The sequence below is a fragment of the Pelobates fuscus genome, chromosome 2 (assembly GCF_036172605.1).
Source record: "Pelobates fuscus isolate aPelFus1 chromosome 2, aPelFus1.pri, whole genome shotgun sequence".
In the NCBI taxonomy this organism is placed as follows: domain Eukaryota; kingdom Metazoa; phylum Chordata; class Amphibia; order Anura; family Pelobatidae; genus Pelobates; species Pelobates fuscus.
Genome location: NC_086318.1, coordinates 354419397 through 354438138, shown reverse-complemented (window position 1 = coordinate 354438138; position 18742 = coordinate 354419397). Strand labels below are relative to the sequence as shown.

At 41.1% G+C, this 18742-nt stretch overlaps 1 protein-coding gene across 1 annotated transcript in view; it reads right to left on the bottom strand.

Annotated features, from left to right (window-relative positions):
• Window positions 1-17881, bottom strand: part of LOC134587340 (alanine--tRNA ligase, mitochondrial-like) — a 64056-nt gene extending 46175 nt beyond the window's left edge. The window contains exons 1-3 of the mRNA XM_063443640.1: window positions 17619-17881; window positions 12656-12844; window positions 11512-11657 (exon numbers count right to left, since the gene is read on the bottom strand). Of these exons, the coding sequence (XP_063299710.1) occupies window positions 11512-11657; window positions 12656-12844; window positions 17619-17834 (551 nt within the window). The 5' untranslated portion in view covers window positions 17835-17881. The remainder of the gene's footprint in view (window positions 1-11511; window positions 11658-12655; window positions 12845-17618) is intronic.
• Window positions 17882-18742: the final 861 nt, after the last annotated feature.

Here is an 18742-nt window from a genome sequence, read left to right as displayed (position 1 = left end):
CCCTTGTCCCTGCTGGAGCCAAAAGTAAGAGAGATATGACTTTTCTACGTGTGAAATCTGTGAGTGTGGCAACATGTCTCTAAATGTGGGTGGTAGGGTGTCTGTCTAACAGTGTAGATCAGTGGGTAAATCTTTGTGTCTGTCTGGTGGTGTGTATTTGTGTGTGTCTGTAAATTAGTTTATTTATCTAGGTTTGCAGGAAACTGAGCGTATGTCTGGGAATGTGTATCTGTAAGTGAGTTTGTATGGGTGTTTATGTCTGGGAATTGGTGCCAGGTGGAGCACACAATATAGGCTCTGCAATATTTGATGCCAACTCCTAATACTGATCCTCCTCTTTCGCTCTCCCTCCAAGTTTGTGGTACCAACATCAGTCCATCCTTGCAAGCGCGCTGTCTTGGCGTCATACTTGACTCTGGTCTCACCTTTGAGCCTCACATCCAGCATGTTGCCAAATCCTGTAGATTCCATCTTAAAAACATAGCCCGCATCCGCCCCTTTCTTGCACCAGATACTACCAAGGAGCTTGTCCATGCTCTAGTAATTTCCCGCATGGATTATTGTAACCCTCTCCTGATTGGTCTTCCCAATAGCCGTACTGCACCCTTACAGTCCGTAATGAATGCTGCTGCTAGATTGATTTTCCTCTCTAGTCGTTTCTCTCACACCTCACCCCTCTGCCAGTCCTTACATTGGCTTCCTGTATGCTATAGGAGTCAATTCAAGGTACTAACTCACACCTATAAAGCACTGAACAACTCTAGCCCCTCTTATATCTCCTCACAGATCCATAGGTATGTCCCTTCTCGGTCTCTCCGTTCTGCCCGTGACCACCTCCTGTCCGTTGTCCGCACTCGTACGGCCAACTCGCGCTTGCAGGACTTCTCACGGGCGGCTCCCTTCCTATGGAATAGCCTGCCTACCGCCATCAGACTCTCCCCTAGTCTTGCATCTTTTAAGAAGTGCCTTAAAACCCATCTCTTTAGGAAAGCTTATGGCCTCCAAGACTAACCCTTACCTCACATACCTGTCTCTTGCCCTCTCCTAAAGGGCAGCCCACCTTATTTGATTGTAAATTCCTGTCCTAATGTGTTTTACACCCCACCTCCTATAGAATGTAAGCTCGTTTGAGCAGGGTCCTCTTCAACCTATTGTTCCTGTAAGTTTATTTGTAATTGTCCTATTTATAGTTAAATCCCCCTCTCATAATATTGTAAAGCGCTACGGAATCTGTTGGCGCTATATAAATGGCAATAATAAATAAATAATAAATAAATAAACTCTGCAGCTTATCTTACAGTTTTTGTATCAGTGCTACAGTTATTACTAAGGTATGGCAATCTTATGGGTAATATAGGTTGTAGTGTAGGGGTTGCTGTTAGAAGGATTAACAGTCAGAGTCAGAGCCTGCAGCTCGGCCTCCAATGATGGTATGGTGAATGCAGATTACACTCAGCCATTCATACCACGGATAGTAGGAACAAACTGAAAACATACAGATGCATAATCAAGCCCATGCCTTCATACAGAGGCATAGGCAAGGACATGCATCGATATAGAATTCGGTTTACCTTAAATTGAGTCTTATGGACTAAAAAGGAGTGAACAGAAAATAAGATAGTGGGCACCACCAAAGGCGCTATACCCGAAGGAACAGTGCCAGGAGTGTCCACCTATCTTAGGTACCGAAATGAGACTCCAGGGCTCTCTAGGGACTTAACCCCAATAGAAATGACAAACACAGAAAGAAATATGCAAATAGTCACACCACTAGCAATGTCTTGAGACTAAAAGCATCTCCTGGAAATACAGATAGTACTGTGGATAATCTATATAAAGATGAATACCAAATGGCTATAAGCAGTAGGTATATATCGCTAGATCAACTGATCGAAAATAATACTAAGTAACCTAATAAGCTCCTATGTATCAAGAGTATAGAACAGGTCAAGGTATCATATATACAGGTGTAGTTCAATATAAAAATAAAATGTGAGCTTTATTGAAAGCGGCTCTAAATAGAAGAGAACCACCACCAGTATATCTCATACCTGTTGGATACTATAAAGATTCTCCTTAAAGTTCCTGTCCCATAGTATTGTTAAACTTCAAATCCTATTATATTGTATAAACTGGTAGTTCCATAAAGGACATCAAATGTAACAATCTGTAGCATTCCTTTTGGATACCAGAAAAAATGGTCTTGGATTAGTAGTGATTAATGGGATATAGTAAAAAATGTATGGATTTATGTCCAATATCTCAAATGGTACAGAGGATGTCAGGGCACCCCGGTCTCCCCTTCCCCTACCTGTCAGCGAGCGGCGTCCTCTCTGCTCCAGGCGCCGCTCGCGTCCACCTCCTCGCCTCCCAGCGGCAGCATTTATGCGAACGCCAGGGTCGGTCACGCGACCCGGCGTTAAAGTCACAGTACCATATCTCCCACGTGTGATTGTTAATTCTGATTGGAAGTTATCCAATCAGAATTAACCATAGGATTTATATACTTACCTTTCCTGTCTCTCAGTGCCCTGTTGTGGTCTTGTGATACCTGTATTGCAGTCTGTTCGTGCGTCTCTCTCTGGTTACCGATTATTTGGCTTGTTATTCCGATTTTCCCGTATTCTCCATTCCTTTGACCTCGGCTTGTTTCCCGTTCTCCTGTTTTCTGGCTCCCTTGTCTCCTGACTATTCTTAGTCTGCTTAACCCGGCCATTCTAAGGACCGGTATTACACCCTTTACTTTCTGTGACCTGTTAGCGTGTTAGGTTCCCGAATCGTGACAGAGAATAAATGCTGTCAAAGGTTTGTAAGAGAAGAGAGTAGGCAGTAGAAGTTCCGTAGTCAGTTTAAAAGAAGATGACAGTTCAAAGTTAAAAAGCCTCTCTCCCTGGTAAACTAGCTAGACAGACATAGGAGCAAAAAGATCAGATAATAAAGTTATATTATAATATCATAATTAAATAAAGTGTGCTAAACAAAAAAGTGCCCAGTGCCCATAACCCAGGAAGAAAAAACGCCTGACGCACGTTTCGGTGCTAAATGAGATGCACTTTCGTCAGGGGCCAACAGTCTAATGACCAGAATCTAGCTTAAATACATGGTATCGCCAAGAATTCGATCTACCTGCAGCCAATGGTGTGATTGAGGGAGAGTGTGGCAAACATAGCCACTTACTGAATGTAATTGTATATTTTCTGCTATTTCCCGTATCGTCTGTTTCCCCGATTAAAAGATCCATGTATAAAGCATTTGTGTGTTACAGCACACGAATACCGCTAGCATTCAGCTTGGTTAGCCATGAACAGTGAATCTCCGCACTGTTCATGGAACAAGCAAAGTACCGAATGGGAGATCACCCCCAGTAGGTCGTGTGTCTCCAATTAGGTACTTTGCAACATTGTATCCGTGCCCAATTAATGTATGTTGCGGGTGGCCGCCGTTCGTGTACAGTACACGTGGCAGCGGCCATCTTTGTTCTCGGAGACCCAGCGGGGTTTTGTCGTCGAGTGCCTGGAACTAAATTCGGCTACTAGGCAACACAAGCCCCGCTGGACTTCCAAGCCGTTCGGGGGTTTTCTTCTTTCGGGAAGCTCATTCCCTCAGTTAGTACAACTGTTTTAAGCCGAGTGGTCCTGACCATGTAAAATGAATGGCGTTCGTTTTTTTTGTGCTGGGATCTGAGCGCAAGTTCCAGCTATGTAATAAGGGGTTTATTAGCTGCATAGCAGGAATATTATGTCAGTTATAGATTTTTATGTATAAACTGTATTTTTCTGTACCAAGAGATAATCCCATTAACAATGCATTCTGGGGTAATTATCGCTCTAGCACAGCAGTGTATGATGGGTAATCAGCCTGTAAGCTCAGTTCCCCATGTAGTTCACAACTGGACAACCCCTGTAATGTGACTTGGAAAACCCCTTACATTTGTAACTGCATAAATACTGTGACCTGTGATTAAAACCTCAGTTGACCTCCAAGCTATGTGTCATCTAGTTCTTGGGAGAAAGGGATTATAACTACGCTACCTGCATTTTGCCTACTTTTTACCTGCTTCACTCTGTCTACCAGCGGAGATACCGTGGATAATACTACTACTCCTCTACAGAGAGTATCCACATCATGATGCAATACCGGCTTGATTAGTGCCTTGTGACGAATTGTCAGTCTAATCTTGATTGGTTAGTATGCTCTAGTGGGAGGGAGCCGTGGTCCCTCCCCATGTGGTGTATGCAGGGCGGGATGAAACGTCCATCTACAACTCCGGGTTCGCCAATGATTAGTAATTGGGCGGGTTTACAAACGGACCCGTCCAATGAGTAATGAGTGGGCAGATATACCAATGAACCCGTCCAACACGGCGAATTGTTACCCATTACGACTATATTCTCATGGAACGTATCTCAGTGATGGGTATTTACTCCCATCATGTTAAGGCATCCCTTGGCTGGTGGGTTACTGTCCCAATATAAAAGTCTAAAAATGTATATCGAAAAAAAAAATAAAAAAAAATATATATATATATGAAAAAGAAAAAAAAACACAAAAGATCTTGCACTCCACCTGTCCAGTTTTTCAATGCCCGGTGCTTGACATTTGATGTTTTAGTAAAGAAAATAAAAGTTAATTTTTATAAAGTCCCTGGAGTGCTATCTTTGGAACTTCCTTTATATATATATATAGTGTGACACATAGATACTGTATATTGATTGATCCCTAGAATGTACCCTATACCTATATATAGGTCCCATGGTTTCATATATGTGCCATTTCTTACCACATTGGAACAATTTTCTTCATTGTCTATTTGAACATATTCGTCTGGTTCAATATATACAAGAAGTCTTATATGACGCTCTATTACTCTATAATATGGCTATATACATATATTGGGCTAACAATAACCATATGGGTTATAGATTGATTCTTATGCAATCGGCTCCATATATTTCTTTGGAACATGTGCACACTATATCCGGTGGTTGTCAAGCTCACATAATTAGTAGATACTTGGGAGATCCCCTTAGCAAATTTAACTTCCATTATGTGAATATATATATATATATATATATATATATACACACACACACACACACACACACACATACATACATACATACATACATATATACATACATACATACACTAGGTGGAAATCATATAGTAAACACCAAAAGCTAGGTATCCGTATTTGTAATATTCAAGCAAAATTAAATAAAATTAAACCACTATAACTACTATTTACACGTGTATCGGCCAAATAAAAAAATATATTTATAATTTAGTCTGAGATAAAGGATGTATAAGAAAACCCTTAATTTAGACCCAGAAGGGATAAAGTCTTAAGCTTATCTATCCCAAAACTCTCTCTTTGTAAGCGTTTTGTGTCTAAATCACCCCCTCTCGGTCCAAGTGTGACTTTTTCAATGCCACAGAATCAGATTCCCTCAGGTGAACCCCCATGATGTAATTTTAGGTGTTTTGAGACAGGAGTATCAATCTCCTGGGTTCACATGTTCATCTATCCTAAGCTTAAAGTTATGAGATGTTTTACCCACATAGAGTTTATTGCATGAGCATGTGAGGAGGTATACCAAGCCTTTTGACTGACAGTTAAAGAACGTTCTAAAGCTTTCGACAGAGTTAAATGGCCCTACTTATTTACACTGTTGTCGCATTTAGGCTTTCCAGAGCAGGCTATAACTTTAATAAAAGCTATGTACAGCAATGTACGAGCGCAGGTGAGGATCTCAGGAGCCCCACTCCGCCCATTTCGACTCTACAGGAGGTCCTTGGAGAATAAGGGTAAATCTCTGGGTACAAAGCGAACATGGCTAAGTCTAGCACCCTCCCGATCAGTGTCCCTGAGACAGATATAACCTTAATACATGACACACATCACATACATATTGAACGCCTTTCGATTAAATATTTAGGTATTCGATTGACGGAAAACACAGACAACTTATATATATCTAGTAGCTGTTTGAACAAAACTATGCACCACTGATAAAACAGCTGATTAAGGAAATGGAAACATGGACTAATAATCCTAAATTGTGGATAGGGAGGATTCATGCTGTTAAGATGAATGTGTTGCCTAGGATCCTATTTCTATTCCAAACACTACCTATACACCTCTCTAAGGCACACCTTTCACCCCTGCAGCAAGCTATAGGGAACTTTATATGGCAAAATAAACGTTACAGGATATCGAGACACCTCTTATACAGGCCAAAAACGAGGGGTGGACTGGGGTTACCAAACCTATATTTTTATTACGTTGCGGCACAATTGACGCAAGTAGCAATGTGGCACTCACCACCGGGAGAAAGGACGTGGGTAGATTTAGAGTCCCTCATGGTGGGAGCGGATCTTCCACAATTTCTCATATGGGTTCCTAAAGACCATAGGCCCTTGATAAGGGTCACGTGCCCAACAATACTCAACTCCCTGTACATTTGGGACTCCTCCATGCATAAATATAGTCTGGCATCAGCCCCATCCCCCCTGATGCCATATCTCTGCAATAGGGCTTTCCCTCCAGGCATGTCAGCTAGGGATTTCCGAAATCTAGAACAAGTAGGTCTATAACGCATTTGCCATCTTTATCAGGGCACAGAGGTCGTGTGATTTGACACATTGAGGCAAAGGGGTCACCTTACACCATCTGATTTCTTTAGATATTTACATATTAAAGATTTTGCAAAACTTCCGCACATCCAAGCAGCGGCACAAAAAACACTGACGTTCTACGAACGCATATGTATACAGGAAACCATGCCTCGAGGCCTCATAATGCTGCTGTACGTCCACCTCTGCTCGGAAACCAGGGAACGGGGTGGACTTACTTAACACCTGTTAAACTGTATCACATGAACAAGATTCCAACAGACATTTGCTGGAGGGGGTGTGGAATGAAAGGAACATACATCCACATCTGGTGGGAATGCCCACAGATAGAAAGCTTCTGGAACCAGATTAAAGATCTATTAACCCAAGTATTTTCTAGAGCCCCCGCGCTAGACCCATGGCTATATTTACTAAGTAGATCAATCGACGGGTGGTCCAGGAATGAACAAAAGCTCATACACAAAATTACCTCAGCAACTAGACGAGAGGTGGCTTCAGATTGGCTTAAACAAAGCACACCCTCTATAGTCATAAAAAGGATCAAGGAGGTACACTTAATGGATGACCTACCAGCCAGAGTTAGAGGAACCTTGAAAACTTTTCAGAAGATCTGGGACCCATGAGCGAATAGCCCCTCCCTCCCCCCCCCCCGTATAGCTAGGGACTTGTACTTCTGGGTAAACGAGAACCAGAACGCGATCATATCGCCCCACCCCCCACCCACGCTCTTCTTTTCATCTTGCTCTATCTAATCTTTATCTATCTTATTAGCTGTAACTAATCCCCGACCTCAAGGAGAGGACTTAACGCGAACGATGTGAAATAGATTTGTATTTGCTATTTTATATCTATTGTACTAATATTGCATTGGGTCAGAAACTCTGCCAGGAATATATCTGTATTTTATGTCAACTCTAAAAAAATAAAAATAAAAAAAATTGAATGTTACATAGTTACATAGCTGAAAAGAGACTTGCGTCCATCAAGTACAGCCTTCCTCACATTTGTTTTTTGCTGTTGATCCAAAAGAAGGCCAAAAAACCCAGTTTGAAGCACAATTTTGCAACATGCTAGGAAAAAAAATCCTTCTTGACCCCAGAATGGCAGTCAGATTTATCCTTGGATCAAACAGTTATTACCCTACATTGAAAGATTATATCCTTGAATATTCTGTTTTTGCAAGTATGCATCTAGTAGCTGTTTGAACATCTGTATGGACTCTGATAAAACCACCTGTGGCAAATCCAGCCACTGTACATTGTCCTTTATGTATCTATATACTGTTCTGCATACGTGTATACACCTTTAAGAACCAAGCGCTTGTATTCTGTGTAAAATGGTTCAGGGGAATGATAGCATTCGTATGCTGCCGGCATACAAAACCGCCAGCATTCCTACAATCGTTTCACGAACGGTGAATTTCAACACCATTCGTGAAATGAACAAACTACCGAATGAAGACCACACACAGGAGGTCGTGTGGCTCCCATTAAGGATTGCAACATTGTTGCAATCGGTAATTAAGAGGATTCGGGGTGGCCGTCATTCGGCTACCGACCACGTGGCGGTTGGCCATCTTGGATCCTTTGTTAGCCCAGCGGTATTTGGTCGTCGAGCGCCTGGAACTAAAATCGGCTACTCGGCGGCACGGATACCGCTGGACTTCCAAGCCGTTCGGGAGCCCCGGTCCTTCGGTAATGTGTTTCTATAGAGTCATTCGGTAGTTTGAAGGTAACTTAGAAAATATGTGTATTTCGTGCGGCGTTCGGTTATTTAAGCTGGGATCGGAGCGGCACTTTCACGCAATGTGCACTCAGACCCCAGCTATCTACCGAACGTCCGTTCGTATAAATCTACCGAATAAAATGTAAGTTATGTATTTTTATATAGAATAGTGGTTCTGCTGCACGAGGGGATAATCCACTTAACTGCATATTCTAGTGGGAGTGTCCCTCTCGTGCAGCAGTGTATTATGAGAGAAATGTCCAGGTTGTTAAGTTCCCCATGTAGTCCCCTACTGTACAACCCCTGTAATGGCAGTAGGGAAACCCCTTGCATGTGGAATCACATAAATACTGTGACCTGTGAATAAAGAACTCAGTTGACTCCCAGCCTATGTTTCGTCTAGTTCTTGGGAGGGAAGGATTCTTACTACGCTACCTGGAATATTGTATGCTGTACCTGCCTATGCTGATTATTGCCTGTGTTCCTGTCTACCAGCGGAGATATTGTGGATTATACTACCTCTCCGCTACACCACCTCTCAGGCGATGTTTTTCTAAACTAAATAGGTTTAAATTTGTTAACCTTTCTTCATAGCTGATATGTCCCATTCCTTGGAACATTGCACATTGTTGCACAGTTTGTTGTCTATAACAATTCCCAAGTCCTTTTCATGTGTTGTTATCCCAATTCGCTTCCATTAAGGGTATACGTTGCTTGTGTATTCTTTACGCCTAAGTGCATAACTTTGCATTTTTCAACATTAAATTTCATCTGCCATTTGAGTGCCCAGTCCCCCAGTCTATCTAAATCCCTCTGCAGCAAGGTAATATCTTGCTCACATTGTATTACTTTACAGAGTTTGGTGTCATCTGCAAACACTGAAACATGACTTTCAACGCTGTCTTCAAGATCATATATAAACATGTTAAATAGAAGGGGTCCCAGAACAGACCCCTGAGGGACACCACTTGCCACCTCTGTCCAGCTTGAAAATTTACCATTAATGACAACTCTTTGTACTCTGTTTTTAAGCCAATGTTCTACCCAAGAAAAAGCATTTTCATCGAGACTGATTTCCTTGAGTTTGAACACTAATCTATTGTGTGGAACTGTATCAAAGGCCTGCAACACCCTGATCTATACGTCTACTTACTTCTTCGTAGAACGCAATCAAGTTAGTTTGACATGACCTGTTCTAACGTTAAATTCTTAAGTGTTCGTGGAATCTGAGAATTTCTTGGATGGTCGACGTATGAATTTGCAGGCCTTACACCTGCCACACTGGTAGGTGCACATCACTGGAGATTTAAGCCATGTTTGCTTATGTGGGGTGGTTCTGAAATGACTAGGGACCAAAATGTCTTTGATATTGCGTCCTCTTCTTGCTGTAACTGAGGCATGAGGAGTTATCACTTTGTGTATGTGTGGATCTTGGTGCAATAGGGGCAAGAGTATTCCAAGAATCTTTACTATTGAGTGCCAGCCGGCATCAAAGTTCCCTATGCATCTAATGGTCTCCTGTGAGGGTTCTTTGTGGATATCCTCTGCTAGAAGTTCCTTGCGGTCCGCTAGAAGTGCGCGCTTATATGCCATCTTAAGGCATCTATTTGGATAGTCCTTGTTTCTAAACTGGTTTTTCAGTGTCTTAGCCTTCAGTTTAAAATCCTCTATTGTGAAACAATTGCGTCGAAGGCGCAAATATTGTCCCACTGGTATACCGTTTTTGAGGGCTGGAGGATGATAGCTATCCCAGTTTAGGAAATTATTGGTCGCTGTCGGTTTGCGATACAGTGTAGTCATCAGGTAACCATCATCCATAATCATAATAGTGATATCTAGAAAATTAATTTTCTCCCCCCCCTATTTTGCTGGTCAGTCTCAGATTAATGTCATTGGTGTTGAGTACTGCAACAAATTCTTTGAAAATTTCGATGGCACCCGTCCATACTATTAGAATATCATCGATATATCTTTTCCGAAGTCTGATATATCTGATGTACCTATCCAAGTTTGTGCCAAACACCGTAGTCTTTTCCCACTAACCCAGGTGGAGGTTGGCATATGAGGGGGCACAAGCCGTCCCATAGCTGTCCCTCTCACCTGGTGGTAGTATTTGCCTTGGAAAATGAAATAATTGTGTGTCAGGATAAAATGCATCAAATCCTGAACAAATTGGTTATGTCTTGGAGATGCTGCTGGGTGTATGTCTAGCAAGGCTTTTAGATGTTGCAAGCCTACCTCATGTGGGATAGAGCTATATAAGCTCTCAATGTCCAGACTGCATAGGATGGCATTATCAGACAACTTTGTTCCATATATAGTATTTAATGTGTGTTTGGTATCTTTGATATGAAGGGAGTTCGATAACTGATTTCCTCATAATCTGATCCACGTATACACTCACATTTTGAGTCAAGTTGGATCTGCCTGAGACAATTAGTCTACCATTAAGTACAGGTTGCTGTTTATGTACTTTTGGAAGTGAATAAAAGGTGGCAGTCACAGGATTTTTTTATAAACATAAAATTATATTCATCCTTAGAGATCAGAGATAGTGAAAATGCTTCGTCTAGAATATATTTGAGTTCTACTAAGTATTTTTTCGTGGGATCCCTGCTTAGTATTCATAGGTATCTCTATCTTCAATTAATCTTTGCAACATAGAAACATAATCAGTCTTGTTTAAGATAACTGTGTTGCTACCTTGATTTAAATCAACTTGATTTAAATTAAACCCACCCTGTTAATAGCTGACTTTCAATGTTTTATTTAAAGATGTAGTTTACAGAGAAAAGATGGTTCTTCTTTAATGTAACTGAAATTTGCTATATATACTAACTGCCAAATTACCGATAAATTAAATTGAACTTTATGAAAATGAGCAAAACCATACTGATCTACATTATTCTTGAGTTGGAGGTTGAATAGCTCAGAAGTGAAATATATATATATAAAGGACCATTGTGAGCCTCAGGCTTGAAAAAGGCTCTCATTAAACATTGCTTTTGTGTCATCAATAAAACTGCTGGTGGAGAACATGTGCCTTCTTCTTCTGCATGCATTAAATGTGCTATGACACATTATGTATGTAATTCTAGTAACCTGTAGCTATCAGGATATTTTTTATCACATGATTTATTTTGTACTTACCCCAGGCTGAGCCAAATTTCTTTAGTCTCCTCATCAGCTGCCAGTCCCAGCGCTGGATCTCCACCAAAATAAGTGACGTAGAGGCGTTCTGCAGGAATCTGATATCCATCAGTGAGGAGAGCCCAGGCCATGGTACATGTTTTCTCCTAAGAAAAAGGCAATAGGTAACCTTAAGAAAGGTATATAAATAACAGATGAAACTAGTATCTTGTAATACCCTTTTTTTACTATCAGAACTTTGAAGTGGTCATGTTGCCCGCTAGCGCTGCCACGAGGCAAATAGTATTTACAATTATTGTTTGGTTGCAAAAGCAATGAATGGTAACTTGGTAATTTTGCAAATGCGTATCTTTCTAAATGACATTCACTGACAAGTTTTGTTTTTTCCCCAAATGTCCCATTCTACATTTCTATAGTATTTGAAATTATTTGAAAGCACAAAAGATGATTTTCAAATTGACACAAATGTATTCAGTGAATAATGCAGAGGTGTGGAATAAAAAAAAAAAAAAAATGTACTTGTCCGCCATGACAATCTATTTGTCCTGACACAAAATACAATAGTTTACAAAGATTTGGATCTCTGGCAAGAGACCTGGACATTGACATAAACTCATGGAGTTTTCACAAATACAAAATCGTTTGTCTGGAAATTCTGTGACTCCACTACAGCCACACCATGGCTATATTTGCATCAGTTGTTCAGCTTTATGAATTACCCTTGAGTGCCTAACCCTATGACCTCCCCGAGTGTATCCCACTGTCATAATGTGTGTGTTGATTTTATGTCATGTGTGTGTTGTGCAATGAGTGCTGCACCACTGTGCTTGGTCTGTACGATTTACATATATGTGGTGTGTGCTGTCTATATGCAATGTTTGTTTATGTAATGTGTGGTATGTGCTGGCTGTATGTGATGTGTGTGTGTGGTGTGTGCTGGCTGTATATGATATGAGAATTGTCAACACGGTCAAAATCCCACCACTTTCAGCAAAGTTTGTCCATCCAGTCATTTGATGTTTGGCATACAGAACCAAATAACTTCCCTTTTAAGGAACATCCCCAAAGTCTTCAGTTTATTGTAATTGTTATTGGTTTAGCAAAAACGCTGACTGCTAACAATTAACAACAGCAAGAGCCATACCTTAAAGTAATCACCAAAAGACCAGTTACCGAGCATCTCGAAGAAAGTATGATGATATACATCTTTCCCAACATCGTCCAGATCATTGTGCTTCCCGCCTGCCCTCACACACTTTTGGCTGTTTACCACTTTACGATACTGTGCCATCTCACTGCGAGGATCCACCATGCCAAGGAAAATGGGTTTAAACTGTAAAGGCGGTGTTATGCAAAAAAAGTTATTATGCAACTATCACTGCAAGGTGCAAAACAGTGAAACAGTAGGGCTGGGCTTGGCAAATATTCATATTTGAACTGCAATTGTTATGTTTGTTTTGAGCAAAGGTTTCATTTCTCCCTCTTTCCTTGTTTTTACCTAAGCTTCACATTTTATCAAAATTAAAAATAGAATACAGTGATACTGATAAATTTAAGAGTTCAATGACCAATCTTTTATACATATCTGGTCTTATAAATAAATACTCAGGGATACACTCTTTCCCTGGTTGTTCACCAAAATGTAAAGTTTAACAAACTTATACACACCCCCACCCTGCACTTTGTTTTATATGGATATAGAGCTCCGATATACGGAATGCACACTTTTGTTATACCCGTCTACACAATGTTCATTACGATTTTAGTGTTGTGCATCTCTGCGATACAAGTCTACATATATTACTTTGAATTTTAATAACAACTTGCTACCTATGAGTTTTATTACTGGAAGATCTATATATATACACACACAGTAACTTTGTCCTTTTTTTTAACAACAGAATGCATGTACATGAATGGCAAGTGTCCTGGCTATCTTGATGTCCTTTTTTCTTTAAATGCTTCCTATACAACACATATATAGCCACATAATGAAGATGGTCCCAGCCAATCAAATTTGCACCGTATAGCAGCACTAATCAAGCAAAAGATGTATCTCTTTGACACTGGCTACATGTTGCCTTAATATTTTTAAAGGACCTCATTCTCCATTATTGTTGCCATTCTCGTCTGCCTGCAACTACTCCCTCACATATCCTGGAGTAAACTTCAGTATTTGTATACATTTTATTTCTCTTGTATATATTGTAAATAGTTTACTTAGTATCTTATGTTTAACACATCGATCAATCTTGTCACTTTTTTCTGTCCTTTTCTACCTAGCGACCATACAATATATATGTATGCCTTCTTAATTAATACATTTTTAAAAGCTATGTATTAATTACCATATCATTTATCAACCTGGGCAAAGAGCCTCTCCTCTTCTCTTCTCTTTAATATTACTTACCAGGGTTCATGCCCTGCTCTTCTTGCCCCCGAGAATTAACATACCTCTATCCCACTCCTTTTATTCCTTCAGGACAATAGCTGAGTGTGGTTGAAGGATGGTGTGGGATGATATACAGGGAGTACAGAATTATTAGGCAAATGAGTATTTTGACCACATCATCCTCTTTATGCATGTTGTCTTACTCCAAGCTGTATAGGCTCGAAAGCCTACTACCAATTAAGCATATTAGGTGATGTGCATCTCTGTAATGAGAAGGGGTGTGGTCTAATTACATCAACACCCTATATCAGGTGTGCATAATTATTAGGCAACTTCCTTTCCTTTGGCAAAATGGGTCAAAAGAAGGACTTGACAGGCTCAGAAAAGTCAAAAATAGCGAGATATCTTGCAGAGGGATGCAGCACTCTTAAAATTGCAAAGCTTCTGAAGCGTGATCATCGAACAATCAAGCGTTTCATTCAAAATAGTCAACAGGGTCGCAAGAAGCGTGTGGAGAAACCAAGGCGCAAAATAACTGCCCATGAACTGAGAAAAGTCAAGCGTGCAGCTGCCAAGATGCCACTTGCCACCAGTTTGGCCATATTTCAGAGCTGCAACATCACTGGAGTACCCAAAAGCACAAGGTGTGCAATACTCAGAGACATGGCCAAGGTAAGAAAGGCTGAAAGACGACCACCACTGAACAAGACACACAAGCTGAAACGTCAAGACTGGGCCAAGAAATATCTCAAGACTGATTTTTCTAAGGTTTTATGGACTGATGAAATGAGAGTGAGTCTTGATGGGCCAGATGGATGGATTGGTAAAGGGCAGAGCTCCAGTCCGACTCAGACGCCAGCAAGGTGGAGGTGGAGTACTGGTTTGGGCTGGTATCATCAAAGATGAGCTTGTGGGGCCTTTTCGGGTTGAGGATGGAGTCAAGCTCAATTCACAGTCCTACTGCCAGTTTCTGGAAGACACCTTCTTCAAGCAGTGGTACAGGGAGAAGTCTGCATCCTTCAAGAAAAACATGATTTTCATGCAGGACAATGCTCCATCACATGCGTCCAAGTACTCCACAGCGTGGCTGGCAAGAAAGGGTATAAAAGAAGAAAATCTAATTACATGGCCCCCTGTTCACCTGATCTGAACCCCATTGAGAACCTGTGGTCCATCATCAAATGTGAGATTTACAAGGAGGGAAAACAGTACACCTCTCTGAACAGTGTCTGGGAGGCTGTGGTTGCTGCTGCATGCAATGTTGATGGTGAACAGATCAAAACACTGACAGAATCCATGGATGGCAGGCTTTTGAGTGTCCTTGCAAAGAAAGGTGGCTATATTGGTCACTGATTTGTTTTTGTTATGTTTTTGAATGTCAGAAATGTATATTTGTGAATGTTGAGATGTTATATTGGTTTCACTGGTAAAAAAATAAATAATTGAAATGGGTATATATTTGTTTTTTGTTAAGTTGCCTAATAATTATGCACAGTAATAGTCACCTGCACACACAGATATCCCCCTAAAATAGCTAAAACTAAAAACAAACTAAAAACTACTTCCAAAAATATTCAGCTTTGATATTAATGAGTTTTTTGGGTTCATTGAGAACATGGTTGTTGTTCAATAATAAAATGAATCCTCAAAAACACAACTTGCCTAATAATTCTGCACTCCCTGTGTATATGTATATATATATATATATATATATATAATGAATGCAGAGTGTGTGTGTGTGTGTGTGTGTGTGTGTGTATATAATGCAGAGTGTGTGTGTGTGTTTGTGTAGGGATATAATTTGTGTAAAAAGGGGGGGGGGGCATTTTTTAATTTTAATATTTAAATGTTTAATTTATTTTTTAGTCCCCCCTCCCTGCTTCTTACCAGGAAGGTGGGATATAGTATTCCCTGGTGGTCCGGTGGCATGGAAAGTACAGTGGGGGCCCAGCAAGCGCTTACTTACCTTTCCAGCAGCCAGCTTCAGCTCCCTGTGTAAATCTCGCAGACTTCGTGCCGCGCGGAGCGTTGCCATGGTGACCCGTGGCAACGCTCTGACAGCTGCGGGACTCGCAATATTTACACAGGGAGCTGCTGGAAAGGTCAGTAAGTGCTTGCTGGGCTCCCCAGGACCGCCGGGCTTGTAATGGGATCGGCGGTCCTGGTATGTATTATCGGCAATATCGGTATCTCTATAGGCCGATACCGATATTGCCGAAAATACCTTATATCGGCCGATAATATCGGCCAGACCGATAATCGGTCAATCCCTACTTCCCATCACTGCACAAAACGCCATTGGTCATATGCTAAGTGTGCCAAGGGTGCTGACGCCCATTACGCCCAAATTTAACATTAGCCAGACGGGAACTCTTGTTTTGGGCTGGCTTATGATGCTGCCAGAGGTTGAGTTACTTTAATTCCTTATGTGCAGCATTTCCCAGTGAAATTCTGCAAATATAGACTCCTAGCACGATGACCACATCAGATCACTTAAAAAGGCTTTGTCATGCCAAATTTACCTTTCCCCCAATCACTTCCTCTTCTCTTCCTCTCTCAGGATCTGTTCTTCTTTTCTTCCTAACTGATCTAGTTTTCGTTAAAACATAAGACAAAGTATTTTTCCTATGCTTGACCAGCTTTGACCCAGAGAAGAAGCTACGTCCGCGCCATTCCCTGTGGTCAAAGCAATTTCCCACAATACTCACCTTTCCTCCTGTTGCTTCATTCACCGTTCGAACGCCAGCGAAACTATTGAGTTTCGCTCTAACAGAATGAGAACAGTTTGTCCATTCGTGTTAGGACGCAATTCTGTACTTTTTGTTTGAATCGGAATTTAATTCAAATTAATTAAATATCGATCCTATTTGTGCCACGGCTGCATCTTGCAGCCCCTTAGTAAATAGCTCCCTAATTCCAATGGTATTAGGGAGTTATCTACTAAAAGGCTTAAAGACCTAAATTGGTTTTTCAGACAAATTTACTAAAACCAAGTAAAGATTCCACCCCGACTCCAGTGCCCACTTGTGCACCGCAACTGGCGGCCACTAAACTAAACGATCCATCTTCACCCAGTGAGGGCACCGCGCAGACTGAGCTCCGCAGGGCGGGGAAAGGGTTATAAAGCCTTCCCACGCCCTGCAATTTGACTCAGAGTTTGGTTAAAGTGAACTAATAAGAGTGCTCTGATAGGTAAATCTTGAGCCATGCAAGTAACCAATCAGGCGCTGTTTAGTAGACGTGCACACGGCACTCATAGTGTTTACTTATCTAAATATCTGCAAAATAACTATCACACTATAAAAAAAAAAAAACATTTTTTTTTTAATATATATAAAACAAAAACAACAAATATCTGTGTTTTTGTTTCTTGTTATACACCATGCATTATGGAGGGACTGTCACTTCTCAGGGCGAAGTGACAAACGTGGGAGCTTTCCAATTATACACACAAACACGTTACTGTAAATGTTTTATTGCTTTGACACATTGTGATAACTTCCAAATATTCCACGGAGCGTTATTAACGTGCAGACCCGAGTTGTTTCCTTTCCATCACACTTATTATTATAATCAGCTGTGATAAACAACTAGCATTAGGATTTCCACGGCACGGTCCTAGCATACCTGTTGCCAGGGAAACGAATAAAAAAAACCGCGTCATTTAAAAGCGCCAATACGGAAGCGCTTGCGCCATGTCACGTGACACGCTCACCTGGTTCATGCCGGCGTTGACGAATAACAGCGTGGGGTCACCTCGGGGCCTCACTGAGGAGGACGGGACAAACTTGTGGCCGTGTAACTCTTGGAAATACTGTAAAAATGTGCGCCGGATGGCCGCTGAGGTCGGTAAACTGGACGATGAAAACGAGCGGTAGCCATGAGCCCAAACACAGGCAGCTGGAACCACAAAACGCCAGGGAGCCGCCATCTTGTGGCTGGCAAAGGCATAGGAAGTGGCGAGGCTATAGGAAGTGGTGTCATATGTAAACGTAGGGATAGTATTTTTTTTTCTTCACTAAATTAGCTTTATTTATACACTTTAGAAACATGCTTCGGAAACTTAATGGAAATTAAACAGTTGAAAAGCATTGTAAATACAATAACGTATACTAACAGTGTTATGTACAGCTCCATTTTTTTTTTTTTTTTTTTTTTTTTTAAAGGCACTCTCTTCTAAGCCATAGCTCCTGTTGTGGTTTAAATTCAGCAGACAGCAAGGTTTTCTCTCAGGGATGAAGGTCAAGGAATGGACACAGCAGAAATACGAGCTTGTGTTTCTGCTGTGTCCATTCCTTGTCTTCATCCCTGAGAGAAAACCTTGCTGTCTGCTGAATTTAAAGCACAACACCTCCCAATTGGCCCTATATAGAAGGGACATAAATCCATTTGTACCTCTATTCTGTTCTAATGTCCCTCTTTTTCTATGAGGTCCACAGTGTATTTTTGAGTGTATAGCACAACTCTACTGCAATAATACTCACCACAATGTGTCTGTAAACTACAATAAAGTTCTTGTTTTAAATTCTATTGTTGCTGGACAATTTGTTATTAGTAAGTCACCTGGCTACTCCCCCACCCACGTCCCCTAAAATTAAAGGAGCACTAAAGTGCCAGGAAAACAAACCCGTATTCCTGGCACTATAGGGTTATTAGGTTCCCCCATTCCGCTGGGCTGAAGGGGTTAAAACTCCTTCAGGTTGGAGCAAATGGGCATCTGAACTCACTCTGAGAATCACGGAGACAGCTACTAGAGGCTGGATTAACCCTGAAATGTAAACATAGCCGTTTCTCTCAGGATTAAGACTAGGGGGACTTGGCACCCAGACCACTTCATTG